Source organism: Bos grunniens, chromosome 3 (genome assembly GCF_055505025.1).
Source record: "Bos grunniens cultivar Pamir isolate PY7600 chromosome 3, Bosgru_T2T1.0, whole genome shotgun sequence".
NCBI classification, from domain to species: Eukaryota; Metazoa; Chordata; class Mammalia; order Artiodactyla; family Bovidae; genus Bos; species Bos grunniens.
This window is the reverse complement of record NC_141167.1, coordinates 118829633-118848535: the sequence shown is the minus strand read 5'-3', so window position 1 is coordinate 118848535 and position 18903 is coordinate 118829633. Positions and strand designations below refer to the sequence as shown.

Sequence of the window (18903 nt, the reverse complement as noted above, 5' to 3'; positions counted from 1 at the left end):
TAATTCAGAGGTAAAGAGAATTAATTCAGAAGTAAAATTAATTCACAAAGTCACTTTGTGACTAATTATGGTGTGACTAACTCTATTGTTTATCATACGGAGTAGATTTCTCTGTTGTGCTTTCCTGCCAAAGTAAAAAAAAAAAACAAAAACTTTCTTTTCAAAGTCTGTGTTACCTATTTGAACTTGAAACTCTTGTTTTAAACACTGATCTGGAAGAAGAAAGAAATGTAAACCTCATTATCTGTATAAAGTTTGACGTTTGGGAGATGTGTACCAGATAATCTAAGAAAGTTATAACATGCTCAGCTAGGAGATATTGATAAATAGATAAATAAATATATACTTCCCTGGTTGCTCAGACGGTAAACAATCTGCCTGCAATTTAGGAGAGCTGGGTTCCATCCCTGGGTTGGGAAGATCCCTTGGAGGAGGGAATGGCTACCCACTCCAGTATTCTTGCCTGAAAAATCCCATGGACAGAGAAGCCAGGCGGACTACAGTCCTTGGGGTCGCAGAGTCAGACAGGTCTGAGCAATTAACACTTTCACTTTCTTTCATTATATACACACACACACTCACACACGCCCTGGCATGGCATGTGTGATCTTTTGATCTTAGTTCCTTCATCAGGGGTTCAACGGTGTCTAGTGCAGTGGAAATGGGTAATCCTAATCACTGGATCTAATCCTCCCCTTTCCTTAGACCGAATGATCAGAAGACCCTAGGCTGATTACATGTAGTGATGTACCTGAAAACTCTTGTTATAAATACTGAGCTTCTCTGGTGGCTCAGACGGTAAAGCGTCTGCCGTAGTGCGGGAGGCCTGGGGTTCGACCCCTGGGTTGGGAAGATCCCCTGGAGAAGGAAATGGCAACCTACTCCAGTACTCTTGCCTGGAGAATCCCATGGACAGAGGAGCCTGGTGGGCTACAGTCCATGTCGGACACGACTGAGCGATTTCACTTTCACTTTCTGGAGACAGTGAGGGGGAGAAAGTGAGTGCGTGGGCGTGCGTGCGTTTATGTGTAAGACTGATGTGCCACCCAGCCTCTAGGCTAAGCGAGGAGCCGACCTGGACCACCGACTAGCCAACTGACTGCACGAAGTCTTGCAAACTCCGCCCCGGAAGGCGGGCCCTTGTCTGGAGGCCCCTCAACTCTAGTCCGGGCGCGCCCCTCCCTCAGCTCGCGTCTTGCCTCGGTCCCGCCCCTCCGCACTGCCCCAGCCCTCGCCCGGCCCCGCCCCTCCCTCAGCCCGCGTCCTGCCCCGCCCCCCCCGCGGCCCCGCCTCCCCGCGGCCCCGCCCCTCAGGCTTGGCCCTCTCCGCGGCTCCTGCTCCCCATGTTTCTCCGAGCTGGCCTGGCTGCACTGTGTACGCTTTCCCGCACCCTCAGGCCAGCTTCTGCTCGGATCGCCGCCATGAGCACTGGCACCTTCGTCGTGTCGCAGCCGCTCAATTACCGTGGCGGGGCCCGCGTGGAACCAGTGGATGCCTCCGGCACCGAGAAGGCTTTTGAGCCAGCAACCGGTAACGGGTCGGAGGGACGGCGCTGGGGCCGGGTCGAGGGGGCCAGGGTAGGGGCGAAGCTGTGGCGCGGAGTGACGCTCCCCCGCCCCAGGGGTGAAACCTATTCTAACTTCCTGAAGCTTCGAGTAGTGCAATGAACAGACGTTTACTGAGCACGGGTAAGTGATGGTGTAGAGTATAAAGTTATCTGTGTAGGCAGCTAAGGATGCTGCGCAAACACGGGAGCTTCTGGACCGGGGCAGGAAGGAGTCGTAGAAAAGGGGAGCAGCTCGTGAGTTGCGCGGTGGGGTCAAGGTTAATTTCACAACAGCCTGAACAGAGTCCACAGAGCCCCGGTGGGTAAGGTAGTGTCTTTGTGTTAATTATTAAATTTTAAAGGTAGGATCTCAGTAATGTCTTCAACGGTGGACTTAGAAGAATTCTAGGACAGGGTGAAAAGAAATACTTGTGCCAAAATGGAGGAGCATGCACAGATGGTTGTAATGAGCGTGAATGATTACTTTGTTGCCATCCCCTAGTGTTAAAAGTGTTTCCGGACACGAACCAGAGCTGGGAAAGGGATATAAAAAATTCTGCTTTTATCCAGTATTTAATGTGTGCCAAGCACTGTGCCAGGCCTTGGGAAGTCCAAAGATCACAAAGCAAATGAGGAAGAAGTTTTTTGTTTTTATTTTGTTTTGCTAGGTTTAATGTTTGCGAGGAGAGAAATATAAATGTTTGTGCAAACCGAATAGTATATCCCCAGACGGATAAAACTGAATTTCAAGAAACTGGAGAATTTAGGTGTGATCAATTACAGAAAACCACAGAGCAGCGACTTGTCAGAGCAGGAAGGGCCCACAGCCACCATCAGGCTCTCCTTTAGGCCTCTTGATTTCCCACTCCCATATTGATACAAAAGACAGAAAAATTGCTCTTTATTTTAACTGCCTACAGTGTGTTCTGTGTGATTCTTAGCCACTACCTCTATCAATTGGCTACTCAAATTTATAATACAGGTTTGTGAAATCTCTGGAAAAAGCAGAGTCCCAGATGTTCTTGTGGGAGGGAAGACCCTTAACTGACATCCTAGAGATTTCTTTTTAGTAGTGTCAGTCACAACCCTTAGGATTTGGGTCTAGAAAAACTGATCATTTTATATTTTGCCCAGTGTAGGGAATAGGATTGAAGTAAGAAAATGAAATGGGCTTCCGAGGTGGCCCAGTGGTAAAGAATGCACCTGCCAACATAGGAGATGTGGGTTCGATCCCTGGGTCTGAAGATCCCCTGGAGTTGGAAATGGCAACCCACTCCAGAATTCTTGCCTGGAAAATCCCATGGACAAAGGAGCCTGGCAGGCTACAGCCCATGGGGTCACAAAAAGTCAGACGTGACTTAGTAACTGAACAACAAAAACAAGAAGAAAATGAGAGATTGGGATTTTTTTCCCTCATATTTGAGAAAAAAATTTTCTTGCTTTTAGTAATATCTTTTCTTGATCCTCTATTTATTAACCATGTTCATCAAGTATCAGTAGTATTATATGACTTACATAGAACACAGACCAGTGATTTAAAATCAGAGTTCATAACCCAGGAGAGTGAATACTTTGATTTTGCAAGACCTCTGAGATTATAAAATACTGTTAAAGAGCATTGTGAAATAATTGATAGGAAGTTAACCTTAGTAAACCCAAGTGTGAAATAGAGGAGGGCAGGAGTTCTTACCCCAGAGTTCAAGGTGTGCTAGGCAAGAGACACAGTACATTTTTCTGAAGACAAGTGTTCAACTTTTATTAGATTCTTTAAAAGATAAGCTGTTGCTTTAGGGGTAGTCACTAAATCAGACTATACTTAAAAACAGGAAGAGGATCACTGAAAGGAAAATGGATACACAATACTTTATTTAAAATATGTGGCAAACATTTGAAATTAACACTGACTTTCCCTGTATTTATAGGTAGGGTGATAGCTACTTTCACATGTTCAGGAGAAAAGGAAGTAAATTTGGCTATTCAGGATGCAAAGGCTGCCTTTAAAATATGGAGTCAAAAATCTGGCATGGAGCGTTGCCGAATCCTTTTGGAGGCTGCCAGGATAATAAGGGTATGTTTTAATTTAATCTCTTCCAGAAAAGTCCTCTTGCATTGCTCTGTGATTTTTTTGTGTGTGTGATGATTTGCAGTTAGACTGGTGCATTATTAAGTGATACCTTTTTGATGAGATCCAAAAACATTTCCATATGCTCACTTTGATATGTACAACAAGCTTTCCTTCAGTGATTTCTTTCTGGCTCTAGGCTCCTTGTGAAATCTCCCTGGGCAGGCTTTCTTTTCCTTCTTTGTTGTAATGATAATGTATCCTTTGTAGCTTGTCTCCTTTTCTTTTTAACTATATGTTTACTCTTTCCTCTGATGACTCTGAAGTTGACTTTTCTTTTTCAGGTTAATTTTCTGCCTTAGTTGCCTAGAAGATTTCATAGATTCATTCCTGTTTCCCTCTTATGAAATAAAGTTTAGCTTTTTACAGTCTTAAAAGGCAAAAGTACTAGATTGTCTTTACAGAAAATTAGAGGATTCAGAGGATATACACCAAAATATAAATCAGGGATATCTCTCAGTGTAGGACTGTGATGACTTTTTTCCTTATTAGTGTGTTATGTCAGAAACTGGGGGTCTGAGAGTTACCCTTTTTGCAAGGTTATATGGGTATTCTGACAAGAAACATAAAGTTTTCTGGATTAGAGAGAGAGTTTATTACTCACAGCAAAATACTTTAGTACTAGTTTTCTGAGCCCCAGTCCCCATGGGGTGATGCAGTAAGAGCTAGATGTTATCCTGTTGCATACAGTGGGTTGCACTGTAGGAGAGGAACCCCAAAATTAAGAGACTCAACTTATAAGGGGCACATCTGCCCATTCTCTCCTTTGGTGAAAGGTTACTTGTTAAGGTTAATGAGATGTTACTCACTGAGCAGATCTCCAAGGTTAAGGGGAAAGGTATCACTAGATTTATTACCCTGGAATGTAAGCAGAAGTCTCCAAGAACTGGAAGTAGAGAGCTTTTTATCTCCACATCTTTTCAGAGACCTCCGTCTTTAGGGAGATGCTGTCATTGCCTTCCAAGGCCTTTGCTTTTCAGTCAGCTTGCCGGTGGCCTTTGCTGAAAGCCTACACCATGCAGTAATGTCAAAATATTCCTGGAGAATTTTCTCCCAACAAGGTGTTTTCTTTTATCAAAATTTATTTTTAATTTGGTAGATTAAAAGTTGTAACTCAAAGCTGATAATTTATTATTCTAACTTGCCTCTCACTTTTGCTTGTGCATAAGCATTTGGTTTGTTTTACCTTCTTAAGAACTGGCTCTTTTATTATTATAAAATTATTTTTAAAATCCTGAGTAGTACCTATTTTTTTTTTGCTCTGAAATCGACTGTCTAATGTTAATTTTCTTTTTCTTTAAACTCTTCATTCCGTTTTCTTTAATATTTTATATAATTTTTTACAGTCAAAAATATATTACTGTCTTTCTCGAAAGCTCTTGTCTGATGATCATGGCCTGAATCTACCTTTGCTGTTGTTGTTTTTGTTCAGTTACTGAGTCCTGTTTGACTTTTTGCAATCCCATGGACTTTAGCTCTCCAGGCTTCTCTGTCCGTGGGATTTCCCAGGCAAGAATTCTAGAGTGGGTTGCCATTTCCTTCTCAAGGGGACCTTCCAGACTGATGATCAAACCTGCGCCTCCTGCATTGGCATTCAGATTCTTTAGCCCTGAAACACCAGGGAAGCCCTGGATCCACCTTTACCTGAAATTATTCTATGACTGAACAGATCCCACCCCCTGACCACAACCTACAGTTTAGCCCCTGGTTGTTTTCTTTCAGTGATTTTTGAATTTAATCATGATCTATAGTTCCTTGCCCTTTCCATTTTTAAACTACGCACAATTATCTTCTATAAGATAAAAATATTTATATTTACTCACATTTTTAACATAACTAGTGTTCTTCATCCCTTTGGGAAGGCCCAGATTTCTATGTTACCATTTTTATTTCTGCTTGAAGAAATTTCCTTAGCATGTTTCATGTGCAGGTTTGCTAGAGATGTTCTTTTAGCTTTTGTATGTCTGAAGTCTTTATTTCACTTTCATTATTCCTTTATTTATATTAGTTTTACACTTTTTACTTATCTGTTTTTGGCTGTGCTGTCTTCGCTGCTGTGTGGGCTTTCTGGAGCTGCTGCAGGCAGGGGCTGCCCTCTAGTTGCAGTGTGCAGGCTTCTCATTGCCGTGGTTGCCTGTGTTGCAAATCACGGGCTCTAGGGCTTGCAGGCTTCAGTCGTTGCTGTCGTTAGGGCTCAGTACTCGAAGCCTGTGGGCTCTGGAGTGGCGCATGGGCTTAGTTGCCCCGAGGCATATGGAATCTTCCTGGACCAGGGATCAAAGCCATATCCCCTGAACTGCAGGCAGATCCTTTACCACTGGACCACCAGGGATGTCCTTGCTTTCATTTTCAAAAAGAGTTCTAGATAAATAATTCTAGATTGACAGTTTTTTCTTTCAGTGCTTTAAAGATGTTGCATTGCTGTCTTCTGACTTGTTTTGTTTCAGAAGAGAAGTCTGCTGTCATTCTTATTTTTGCTCCCTTCTATTAAATATTTGTTATCTCTCTGGCTGCTTTTAAGATTTTCTTCTTGTCATCAGTTTTAAACAAGTTCATTGTCTTTTGATGCAGTTTTCTTTATATTTCTTTTGTTTGGAGTTTCTCTTGAATTTGTACATATATAGTTACATTTGGAAAAATTATGGCTATTATTTCTTTAGATATTTCTTCTGCCCCCACTCTTCTATTTCCTCTTCTTCAGAGCCTCCAATTACATATACCTTGGGCTACTTGAAACTGTTCTACAGCTCACTAATGATCTGTTCATTTTTTTCCGCAGTTTTTTCTCTCTGTGTTTCATTTTGGGTAATTTGCATTGTTACACGTAAAGTTCACCTACCTTTTCATCCATAGTATCTGATCTGCTGTTAATCCCGTCTGGTGTATTTTTCATCTCTAGACGTGCAACGTGAGTCTTTTTTGTTGTTGTTCCATGTTGCTCCTTAACATGTTCATGTTTTCCTCTACTTTCCTGAACACATGGAATATAGTCATAATAACTTTTAATATCCCCCTCTACTAATTGTGACATCTACCAGCTCTGGATCTCTTTCTATTGGTTGACTTTTTCCTCCTCTTTAGGTGTTATATAACTTTCCTGTTTTGGATGACTGGTTTTTTTCCTCCTGGTTAAATGTTATATAACTTTCCTATCTTTTGCCTGTCTAGTAATTTGTTATCACTAAACATTGTGATTTTTATGTGTTGGATGCTGAATATTCTTGTACTTTAAAACATTAATGAGCTTTGTTCTGGGACACAGTGAAGTTACTTGGAATTAGTTTGATCCTTGCAAGACTTGTTCCTGTTCTTTGTTAGGTGTGATCAGAACAGCTTATTTTCCCCCACTATTGAATACCCTTCTGAATACCTAGCTTGATGCTCTGTGTACTAGTGAGGTTTTTCTTAACATGACTGGTGGGAACATGAATTGTTCATGCCCCTGTGTGAGTTCTGGGGATTTTTTTTTTTTTTTCCTTTTCACCTTCTTGGTTAGTTTTTTCCTAGCCTTGGGTAGGGTCCTCACACTGACCAGTTCTCAGATGAAGACTTAAGGGGGATCTCTGGGATTCTTCTGTGCAGCTCTCTTCTCTCCTATCCCTAGAATGCATACTGTAGCCATCACATAGTCCTTGAATGCCCAACCTGTTTCCTTAACTCAGAGTATCTGTTGGGTCCCACCTAAGGCCCTCTTACTGGCTCTCTGATAGAGACTTTTTCCAGGAAGCAGGCAAGAACATATGTAGGGCCCACCTCATTTGTTTCCTTCTCTCAGGGATCACTGTCCTGAGCTGTCCAATGTCCAGTGTCTGAAAATTGTTGTTTTGTAAAAATTGTTGTTTTGTGTATTTTATCTGGTATTTTTAGTTGCTTGAGGATGGAGCCTAAATCTGATCCGTATTACTCTATCTTAGCTGGAAGCCTATGGACTCCTAGTGAAATGAACAGTTTTTGGTATGTGTTAGTTACACATACCATTGTATGTGATGGTTTCAAAAAAAAGGGAAAAAAGTTTCCCTTTTCACTTTGAATTTTTTGATGCTTTTTATCAAATTATAAAGATCTTAATGGTAGGCGCCAATCATTTCTAAGTTGGAGCCTCCTTAGGAAAGTCGCTGTCATTTGGCTTTAAAAGGAGAGAGAAATGTATTTTAAAACTATAATGTATTTTACCACTATTTACACATAGAAAAGAGTGCGTGTGTAGCTTATGTACTTGCCTTCAGCCGTTCTTTTGCTCAGCTCTGCCTCTTGAAGCAAGCAGGGGCTCAGGCTTATTAGAGTTGAATGGGCATGTCTTTGCTCATGCTGTTCTCTTATAAAAAAGCTAGACACTTAATGCTTGCTTGGCGGTTTGAAATGAAGGAGGGGGATGGGGCTTTTCTTCTTCCCTTTCATCCAGTGGACCCGTGGTCAGGTCACAAGAGAAGCGGGGCGGCCAAGAGAGGGATAGGGGTAGATATGAAGCACATGCTTCCCAAGAGATGCTCATCGCAGTGCGTTGTCATGGTGGACAGTTTTGTTTTATGGTGGCTCTTGGAGCTAGTAGGGGCAGGAAGCTTACATTGTTTTCCCCTTTCCCTTCTGCCCTCCTTATCCCAGGAGGGCAAAGGAATCCCATTTCCCTGAATGCAGTATTAAGTGTTAGAGATTCCCTTGGACTGCTTGATAGTTTTCATCAGTGTCTTTTTTATGATCCTTGTAAGGAGAAGGCAATGGCACCCTACTCCAGTACTCTTGCCTGGAGACTCCCATGGACAGAGGAGCCTGGTAGGCTGCAGTCCATGGGGTCGATAAGAGTCGGACACGACTGAGCGACTTCACTTTCACTTTTCACTTTCATGTGTTGGAGAAGGAAATGGCAACTCCCTCCAATGTTCCTGCCTGGACAATCCCAGGGACGGGGGAGCCTGGTGGGCTGCCGTCTATGGCGTCGCACAGAGTCGGACGTGACTGAAGTGAGTTAGCAGCAGTAGCAGCAGCAAGGTATGTCAAAAGGCCCCACAATGGCTTTTTAGAAATAACCTTTTGCATGAGGATAGAGGATGCTGGAATAAGACAAGAAAAATTTCAAAAGACCAGCCAATAGATTGAATTTTCTCTTTGAGTTGAAACCTTGAAATAGTCCTCAAAACTAATTGCCTGTCCATTCTTTACCCAAAAAAAAAAATCTTAATGAAACTTCCTTTCTTAGTAAATATTCCAAGGCTTTTCAGCAGTAGTCATAGATTAATTCTTGTCTGTTCATGCTTGTATTAATGTGGAAGACAACAGCATTTCATTTTTGTCAGTTTAATATTTCTTCATGTGTTTGAAGTGTAACATACTGATTTCATCAGTGTGTTTATGCTGATTAGTGAACTGGTGCCTACTTCCTCTTTAGGGACTAGTTCCCTGCCTTTTGAAAATGTGTTTTACATTGATCATACTCAACACATCAAGAAGTGGGATGATTCACACCTGGTTAAAGAACTGTTCAGTCAGTTCAGTTCAGTTCAGTCGCTCAGTCGTGTGTGACTCTTTGCGACCCCATGAATTGCAGCATGCCAGGCCTCCCTGTCCATCACCAACTCCCGGAGTTCACTCAGACTCACGTCCATCGAGTCAGTGATGCCATCCAGCCGTCTCATCCTCTGTCGTCCCCTTCTCCTGCCCACAATCCCTCTCAGCATCAGAGTCTTTTCCAGTGAGTCAACTCTTTGCATGAGGTGGCCAAAGTATTAAGAGTTTCAAGAGTACAAAGAGTTTCAGCTTTAGCATCATTCCTTCCAAAGAACACCCAGGGCTGATCTCCTTCAGAATGGACTGGTTGGATCTCCTCACAGTCTAAAGGACTCTCAAGAGTCTTCTCCAGCACCACAGTTCAAAAGCATCAATTCTTCGGCACTCAGCCTTCTTCACAGTCCAACTCTCACATCCATACATGACCACTGGAAAAACCATAGCCTTGACTAGACGGACCTTTGTTGGCAAAGTAATGTCTCTGCTTTTGAATATGCTATCTAGGTTGGTCATAACTTTCCTTCCAAGGAGTAAGTGTCTTTTAATTCAAGAACTGTTACATCAGAACTAATGGCTGTTGTCTTCCTAAGTACCCTCTTTCTAGTATCAGTAACTGGGAAAAATTAATTAATTGTTAAAAAATTGTTTTGGTGAGTATAGAATCAGGAAAGAGAAGGTAAATTGTTGGTTTGAAAGGCAGTTTAATTTAGACTATATTTGGATGTAAACAAATCATCCTTTCTGAAGAAACATGTCTATTCAGTAATTGCAGAATTTTGTTTAGCACTTACTAACTTCCTTTTTAAGAAGTGAGCTCCTTGAAGGAAGAGACTGGATCTGTCCTTTTTCTTAGTAAAGAGTGTGAAATGATTGTCTAGCTCCACTTCACTTGGTTGTTGTTCTGGGGTTTTCTCCTGTTACTTCATCTGGAACATGTTTCTCTACTGTCTCCTCTATCTAACTCTCTGTGTTTGTGGTCTCCATCCTGTAGGCCGCAGGGGAGTTATTCCTCTTGTTCCTGGTATCTGCTGCCTCATGGATGAGGCTGGTTTAGAGGCTTTTGCAGGCCTCCTGGAGGGAGGGGCTGGTTCCTGCCTACTGGTATGTGGGTCTGGGTCTTAGCCCTCTGGTGGGCAGGGCCGTGTCAAGCGATGAGTCTAGACGTGGCTTTAGTCTTTAAGAAGACTTTAGGCAGCCTGTCTGCTGGTGGATGGGGCTGTGTTTCCGCCCTGTTGGTTGTTTGGCCCGAGGCATCCCAGCACTGGGGCCTGTAGGCTGTTGGGGGAGCCAGGTCTTGGTGCCAAAATATCAGCCTTCAGGAGAGCTCATGCCAGTGAGTATTCTGTGGTTCCTCTGCCACTGATGTCCTTGTCTTCACTGTAAACCAAAGCCAGCCACCCTCTGCCTTCTCAGGACACACTCAGAGACCAGCAGGTAGGTCTGACCCAGGCTCCTATGGAGTCACTTGCTGCTTTTTCCTGGGGTTCTGGTGTGCATGAGATCTTCTGTGCATCCTCCAAGAGTGAAGTTTTTATCTCTTCCACTCCTGTGGAGTCCCTATAATTAAGACCCGCTGGTCTTCAAAGCCAAATGCTCTGGGGGCTCCTCCTCCTGATGCCAGTATTCCAGGCTGGGGTGCCTGATGTGGGGCTCAGAACTCTCACTCCTGTGGAAGAACCTCTGCAATATAATTATCTTCCAATTTGTGGGTCACCTACCTGGTGAGTGTGGGATTTGACTAGATTAGCAGTGTACCGCCCCACACCATCTTGTTGACTTCTTCTTTGTCTTTGGATGCAGAATAGCTTTTTTAGGAGGTTCTGGTCTTTCTTGTTGATGGCTGTTCAGCAGTTAGTTGTGATTTTGGTGTTTTGATGAAAGGAGCTGAGCTCAAGTCCTACTCTGTCATCTTTTCTGGAATCCAACAAATGTGGAATGAACGAATCAAAGCACTTCATACCTCCAGTCTTTGTAGAAATAGACCATGTCCAATTATCATGATCAAAGTGCCGTTTCCTGTATTTCATCCTTCCGTGCTTTCTGAGATCTGTACTTGGTAGCTCTTGTGTTAGACACTTGTGTTAATTTCTGTTAATTTCATTTTGCTTCTGGTCAGCCATACTGATTGTCAGTTTTAGTAAGAGATGCATCTTTCTTGTCAATTGTTCAATTCATGTTTTATGTACAGATTTTGACCACAGTGTTTTTTTTTAATGAAAATCAGATCTGTAATAGCAAATACCTATTTCTTACATATTCAGATTTTCTAAATAATTTTATTTATTTTTGGCTGTGCTACGTCTTTGTTGCCATGAGGACTTTGCTCTAGTTGCGGCGAGCAGGGGCTACTTTGCGTTGCAGCATGCCGTCTTCTTATTTCAGTGGCTTCTCTTGTTGCAGAGCGTGGGCTCTAGAGCACATGGGCTTCAGTAGTTGTGGCACATGGACACAGTAGTTCCAGCTCCCCAGCTCTAGACCATAGGTCAATAGTTGTGGCTCATAGGCTTAGTTGCTTCATGTGGCATCTTCCCAGATCAGGGATCGAACCTGTGTCTAGGAGACACAGATTGGTGCCAAAGTAATTGCAGTTTTGCATTGTTGAACTTTGCCATTTGATCCTGGATTACGTTCTTAAATGTGGTTATGTTATACATCATTTTAATGCGCATTTCTCTTTTTTTTGCTAATGACTTGTTGCTTGCTGTTTATTTTGTATTTATTTTAGACTATAGAAATGATGTTAGACAAAAAGCAAATTCGAATGACTTTTTTATTAGCATTCAAAATAGGTCATAAGGAAGTGCAGACAGCTTGCAACAATGTGTTTGGCCCAGGAACTGCTAATGAATATACAGTGCAGCAGTGGTTCAAGAGGTTTTGCAAAGGAGATGAGAGTCTTGAGGATGAGGAACATAGTGGCCGGCCATCAGAAGTTGACAGTGACCAATTAAGAGCCATTATCGAAGCTGATCCTCTTACAACTACATGAGAAATTGCACAAGAACTCAGAGTTGATCATTCTATGATCATTTGGCGTTTGAAGCAAATTGGAAAGGTGAAAACACTTGATGAGTGGGTGCCTCATGAGCTAACCAAAAATTTTAAAAGTCATCGTTTTGGAGTATTGTCCTCCCATATTCTGTGCAACAACAAACCATTTCTTGATCAGGACATGATGTGTAATGAAAAGTGGATTTTATATGACAACCAGCAACAACCAGCACAGTGGTTGGACCAAGAAGAAGCTCCAGAGCACTTCCCAAAGCCAAATTTGCACCAAAAAAAGGTCATGGTCATTGTTAGGTGGTCTGCTGCTGGTCTGATCCACTATAGCTTTCTAAATCCTGGCAAAACCATTACATCTGAGAAGTATGCACAGCAAGCTGATGAGATACACTGAAAACTTCAATGCCTGCAGCCGGTACTGGTCAACAGAAAGGGCCCAGTTCTCCACAACAATGCCCGACTGCACATTGTACAACCAAAAGTTGTACAAGCTTTACAAATTGAGAGGATTGGGCTACAAAGTTTTGCTTCATCTGCCATATTCCACCCGACCTCTTGCCAACTGACGACCACTTCTTCAAGCATCTTGACAACTGTTTGCAGGGAAAATGCTTTCATAACCAGCAGGAAGCAGAAAATGCTTTCCAGGAGTTTGTTGAATCCTGAAGCATGAATTTTTATGCTATAAGAATAAACAAACTTATTTCTTGTTGGCAAAAATGTGTTGATTGTCATAGTTCCTATTTTGATTAAAAAAAAATGTATTTGAGCCTAGTTACAATGATTTAAAATGCACAGTCCAAAATTGCAATACTTTTGTAGCAACCACTGAGCCACCAGGGAAACCCCCATATTCAAGTTTTTCATCTCCTTTGGGGACATTATTTATTTTTTCAGGTCTGATTTCCAAGATCTTTTTGTTCATTTTTGGCCATCTGTAGTACGTTTAAGTTGTGTAAACCACATCTGGAAACAGAATTTGAAAAGACAATTGATGAGTAATGAGCATTAGAAAATAATTATCTTGTGATTTTGGCATGCTGCATTTCTTTGGGTGAATTAAACCCATTTGTGTTGATGTGTATCTGGCTGTTTTGTACAGTTCTCCTAAGGACTCTTTGTTCTTACTGTATACATGCAGTGTGTTAGTCACTCAGTCTTGTCTGACTTTTTGCGACCCCATGGACTGCAGTCCTCCAGGCTCCTCTGTCCATGGAATTCTCCAGGCAAGAATACTGGAGTGGGTTTCCGTTCACTTCTCCAGGGGATCTTCCTGACCCAGGGATCGAACTCGGGTGTCCTGTGTTGCAGGCAGATTCTTTACTGTCTGAGCCACCAGGAAAACCTGATGCACAAATATCTGTACATATTTGGTGCATGTGTACATATATAATATTTCTCAGAACAGTCCTTTTCTAACTAATCTTGGAATGAGGTGTTGGTCTTGTATCTGTGACAGTTACTTGATGGGGAGGACAGGGTGCTGTTTAGCAACAACTTTCATCTCTTCCAGATGTCCAGCCATTCCTTTCTTTTGGAAGTTCAAGCTGTTTCTGTTTTGAAAAATTAGGCAATGTTTTCTGTTTTGATTGTTGAATATGTTGAGGTGTATGGTGATTTGTCTTCAGTCTAGTTCTCTGCTTTGCCCAAAGGAACGGAGGGATGAAATTGCCACTATGGAGACTATCAACAATGGGAAGTCCATCTTTGAGGCCCGCTGGGACATTGACACTTCCTGGCAGTGCCTGGAGTACTATGCAGGCTTGGCGGGATCCATGGCTGGTAAGCCCACACCTCGCCTTCTGTGACCAGCTTGTAGGAAGCAGGGGAGCAGAGCCTAGTGGAGTAGGGTACAGGTTTTGGAATTAAGACAGACCTGAGTTAAAATCTTGGACTTAACACTCTCTACTTGGGTGTCACTGAGAATTACTTATCTTTATTTAAACGGGAGATCGTCCCTATCTTATTGGTTATTAGAGGGATTAGATGAGATGATGTATTGGGTTGTAGTTTTTCCATAACATTGTATGGAAAAATCTGAATAAACTTTTTGCCCAGCCCAGTATATAAAGCCCCTAACCTTGTAGCTGAGGCATAGACAAGGTTGTGCAAAAACCAGTTCTTACAAGACTCAGTGAGTGCATCATATTTATTAGTTTTACTTACTCAGCAAAAAATTTTCTTTTACTGTCTAGGAAATGTCCAACAGTTCACATGTTGGCTGGGTTGGCCAGGCCCAGGAGGTCAGTGGGGGTGAGAAGGCTGAGGTTCAGGGTCCTGGGACTGTTTAGCTGCCAAGCCTCTCCCCATTTCTGTTCCATTTCCTGTGAGTTATGTGGTGGATGCTTGGTAAATTTTTAGAGGATTATATTGAGTTGAATGAACGTTAGCTTGAAGGATAATAAGGATTCTTTATGTGGAGAGAACATGCAGAAGCAATGTACGAATAACTAGAATGAACAAAAGACCAGAGCCCAGTGGCTGGGGGTGGGTGGTCTGGCTGGAGTCCAGAGTGAGTCCAGGCACTGGCGGACTCTTGGGGCAGGCGGCCTACACTGTTCTCTACCCTCTCTGTCCTCTTAGGCGAACACATCCAGCTCCCGGGTGGATCCTTTGGTTACACCAGAAGGGAACCACTAGGGGTGTGTGTTGGAATAGGAGCGTGGAACTACCCCTTTCAGATCGCCTGCTGGAAGTCGGCTCCAGCTCTGGCTTGTGGTAAGTATGGATTATTCTTCCGCCTGGGAGCTACCCTTTCTCCCTGGCATGATTTCACCCCTGCCCTGCCCCCTAGGGAGCTTTGAGATTATACATTATTCCCATTTTTATTTATTTTTGTTTGTGGGAAGGAAGAAAGTTAATTTTGGTCTTGGAGATTTTATTATTATTATTATTACTGTCAAATGAATTAGATTTGTGCACTTGAAAGTTCTCTTCCTTTATGGACAAGAATTCTGAGCATTCGTTTCTGTGTAGCAGGTAGCACTTGGGAATTTCACTTCATTTAGGAAGCAGAAGACAAACTTAATTTGTGTCTTAAGAGAAATGAAAGGCAAGGTTTCCATTAGAGAAGCGTTGGTTGATTAATAAAAAGATTTCTTGCACTATTTAAAACGAAGAATCTGTGGGAAAAGAAGACATTATGTCTTAGAAAAAACTCTCAGGTTAAAAGAGTCTAGTATTAAGACATTGTATTGAAATGCAGCTTTTTTCTTATTGCTGCCTCATGTTCGTTTTGCCCATTTCTCTGTGATAGAGGAGAAATATAATTAAGTTACTAGCCTTGCAGACTCGCATCAAATTAATTAACCTTTCTTATCTTCAGTTTCAGCTTTTATAAAATGGGTCTAATCATACCTACTTCATACTGCTGTTGCAAATGTTACATGAGGTTAATATATGTAAAAAGCTGTAGATACATAAGGCATTACTGGTTGAGACATTGCAAGTGTGTGGCTTGGTCTGTTTCATGAGAGAAACTAAGGAGGGAAGAACAAGATAAGTTTACTTATTAATAATAATTTTTGGCCTAGCATTTGATGGGGAACAGGAAACAATTAGAGTTGTTTTTTTTTAATTTTTAATTTTATATTGCGTATAGCTGATTAACAATGTTGTGACAGTTTCAGGTGAACAGTGAAGGGACTCAGCCAATCACATATACATGTATCCATTCTACCCCAAACTCCCCTCCCATCCAGGCTGCCATATAGCATTGAGTAGAGTTCTGTGTGCTCTGCAATAGGTTCTTGTTGGTTATCAGTTTGAAATACAGCAGTGTGTACATGTTGATCCCAAACTCCCTAACTATCCCTGCCCTCCATCCTTCCCCACTGGCAACCATAAGTTAGTTTTCTAAGTCTGTGAGTCTGTATCTGTTATTTTATAAATAAGTTCATTTGTATCATTTCTTTTTAGATTCTGCATATAAGGGATGTCATACAGTGTTTCTCAACTGGAGTTGTTCTTGATGTGTCCTCCTTGTCCTGTCTTCAGAGGATCTTCAGTCTTAAAAAATCTTTCTGTATTTTTGTCTTGGTAATGCAGGTAACGCCATGGTCTTTAAACCTTCACCCTTCACGCCCGTGTCCGTGTTGCTGCTGGCTGAAATCTATACTGAGGCTGGAGTCCCTCCTGGGCTGTTCAACGTGGTGCAGGGAGGGGCTGCCACAGGCCAGTTCCTGTGTCAGCATCGTGATGTGGCCAAAGTCTCCTTCACTGGAAGCGTGCCCACCGGCTCAAAGGTGAGAGTGAAACAGTAGGGGCATCTGGTTATGACATCTCGGTGTGGCTCTGTCAGGCCTCCCCAGAGCGTGTGGTGGAGGCTTAGCCTCTGATTTTACCTAGCTTGTATTGGCAGGGAGGCTGTACAGATTACTGGGCCAAGGTCTGAAGTGTACTTGAGAAGTGTGAAGGAGTAGTTAGAGCAGCTCGGTGTGTTAGGCCCGCTGGGGACGGGAGTCGTCTTCTGCCTGTGTCTGGGAGGTCAGACCCTGGGCTGCCACTCGTATCCTTCAGTGACTTACCTCATCTGTAGCTGCCGCCTCTGAATAAAGGGTGTTTTCCCAGTTTGTTCAGATTCATCGATTTGACCTTAATTTGTGCTCTGAGTTCTGTCAGCCTGGAACACAGTTAGAGCAATACAAAAGAATTTCTGCCCATGACAGATGAATTGACAGGTTGTCTTAAATGAACTCCCTCTTAAGAATATGCAATTCTGTAGATTCTCTTCAGTGTTCTGGAAAAGACTATTTCAAGTAGACTAAGGACAGAGTATATTGAGAACAAGGCTGCAGGTCACACGTAGTTCAACATGACTTTTCAGGGTCACGGTCGAGTTAACCTATAACATGTAATCTCATTGGTGTTAAACTTCTCGATGCTTTTGTTCTTGTTCTGTAAGATCATGGAGATGTCTGCTAAAGGAATCAAACCTGTCACCCTGGAACTCGGAGGCAAGTCTCCACTTATCATCTTCTCAGACTGTGACATGAAGAATGCTGTGAAGGGGGCGCTGATGGCCAACTTCCTTACTCAAGGCGAGGTGTGTACCTGACCCTGAAAGAGGTTTAGAGGGAGTCTTCACTTTTCATGTCACAGCATGTTTTTTTGTTTTTTTGTTTTTTAATTTGAAGGATAATTGCTTTACAGAATTCTGTTGTTTTCTGTCAAACCTCAACATGCATCAGCCATAGGTATACACATATCCCCTCCCTTTTGAACCTCCCACAGCTTGTTTTAAAGCTTGTTATTTTGAAATAATTTCAGACTTACAGAAAAGTTGCACAGATAATACAAAGAATTCTCATATACCTTTGAACCAGGTTCTTCAATGTTAACATTTTATCACATTTACCATTCTGTCTGTCTTTTCATGGGTTTCCCTGATGGTTCAGACAATAAAGAATCTGCCTGCAATACAGGAGACCTGGGTTCAATCCCTGGATCAGGAAGACCCCCTGGACAAGGGAATGGCAACCCACTCCAGTATTCTTTCGGAGAATGCCATGGCAGAGGATCTTTGTGGGCTACAGTCCCTGGGGTTGCAAAGAGTTGGACACGACTGAGCAGCTAACACTTTGACTTTTCACTTACTGTCTGTGCATGCATATGCATGTTACTGTATTTTTCTGAACTGTTTGAAAGTTGCAGACAGAAGATCCGTAACCTCTCCATTCATATGTGTATTTCTCAAAAAAAGTGAAAGTGAAGTCGCTCAGTCGTGTCCAGTTCTTTGCGACCCCATGGACTGTAGCCTACCAGGCTCCTCCGTCCATGGGATTTTCCAGGCAAGAGTACTGGAGTGGGCTGCCATTTCCTTTTCCAGAGGATATTCCCAACCCAGGGATCGAACCTGGGTCTCCTGCATGGCAAACAGATGCTTTACCACTCTGAGCCACCAGGGAAGCCTATTGCCTTCTCTTAAATAAGCACAATGGTTAGTAGAATCCGTAACTTGGTGTTAATGTAGTACTGTTATCCAATCATAGCCCTTATTCAGATTTCTGCATTTGTTTGACTAATGTCCTTTTAGAAACAACTTCTTTTTTGCTGGCTCAAGATCTAATCCAGGAAGATGTGTTGCATTTACTTGTGGTGTCTCTTTAATCTCATTTAATCTGGAATAGTTCTAAAGTCATTCTGATCTTTCAGTACGTTGACATTTTAGAAGAACCAACCCATTTATTTTGTAAAATGTTCCTCATTTTGGGTCTGTTGAGTTGTTTTTTTTTTTTTTTAATTGGATTTAGTTTATGGATTTTTGGCAAAAAATGGTATTTTACAGTGGTGTCGCTGACTTTGATCACCCGCTTAAGGTAGGTCTTTATCTTGAAATTGCTGTTTTTTCCTCTGAGGTTAATGAGTGTCTTGTAGGAGATCAAGTGAGACTACCTTGTTCCTTATCAAACTTGGATCTGCTGGTTTTAGCACCCTTTGATGTCCCCTAGAACATCTTTTTCTGGTGGTCACCAAGTGGTGATTTTCCAATTCTGTTATTCCTTCTGCATTTATTTAGTTTACTGCCTATTGAAAGAAAGAACTTTTTCCCCATCTCCCTAGTTTGTTTTTCATTCATTTACTTTTATCAGCATGAACCCATGGATTCTTACCTCATTCTGTGAGTTACTATTACTGTTTATTTTGATGCTCAAATAATTGAAGATTCTGCTGGCGGGAGCCTCTTTCTATGGCTTTTTGATATGTCCCCATTATTCTTTAAGCACTG

The 18903-nt window shown here is 42.3% G+C and overlaps 1 protein-coding gene across 4 annotated transcripts in view; it reads left to right on the top strand.

The window, feature by feature from the left end:
- Positions 1-1317: 1317 nt before the first annotated feature.
- Positions 1318-18903, top strand: part of ALDH9A1 (aldehyde dehydrogenase 9 family member A1) — a 28905-nt gene continuing 11319 nt past the window's right edge. The window contains exons 1-7 of one of the 4 annotated variants that reach the window (XM_086393852.1): positions 1354-1530; positions 3469-3614; positions 8524-8654; positions 13829-13958; positions 14760-14894; positions 16224-16420; positions 17080-17220. In XM_086393852.1, the coding sequence (XP_086249978.1) occupies positions 13853-13958; positions 14760-14894; positions 16224-16420; positions 17080-17220 (579 nt within the window). In that variant the 5' untranslated portion in view covers positions 1354-1530; positions 3469-3614; positions 8524-8654; positions 13829-13852. Of the gene's footprint in view, positions 1689-3468; positions 3615-8523; positions 8655-13828; positions 13959-14759; positions 14895-16223; positions 16421-17079; positions 17221-18903 lie in introns of all 4 variants that reach the window. The other 3 variants (XM_086393853.1, XM_086393850.1, XM_086393851.1) reach the window with 3 other exon arrangements.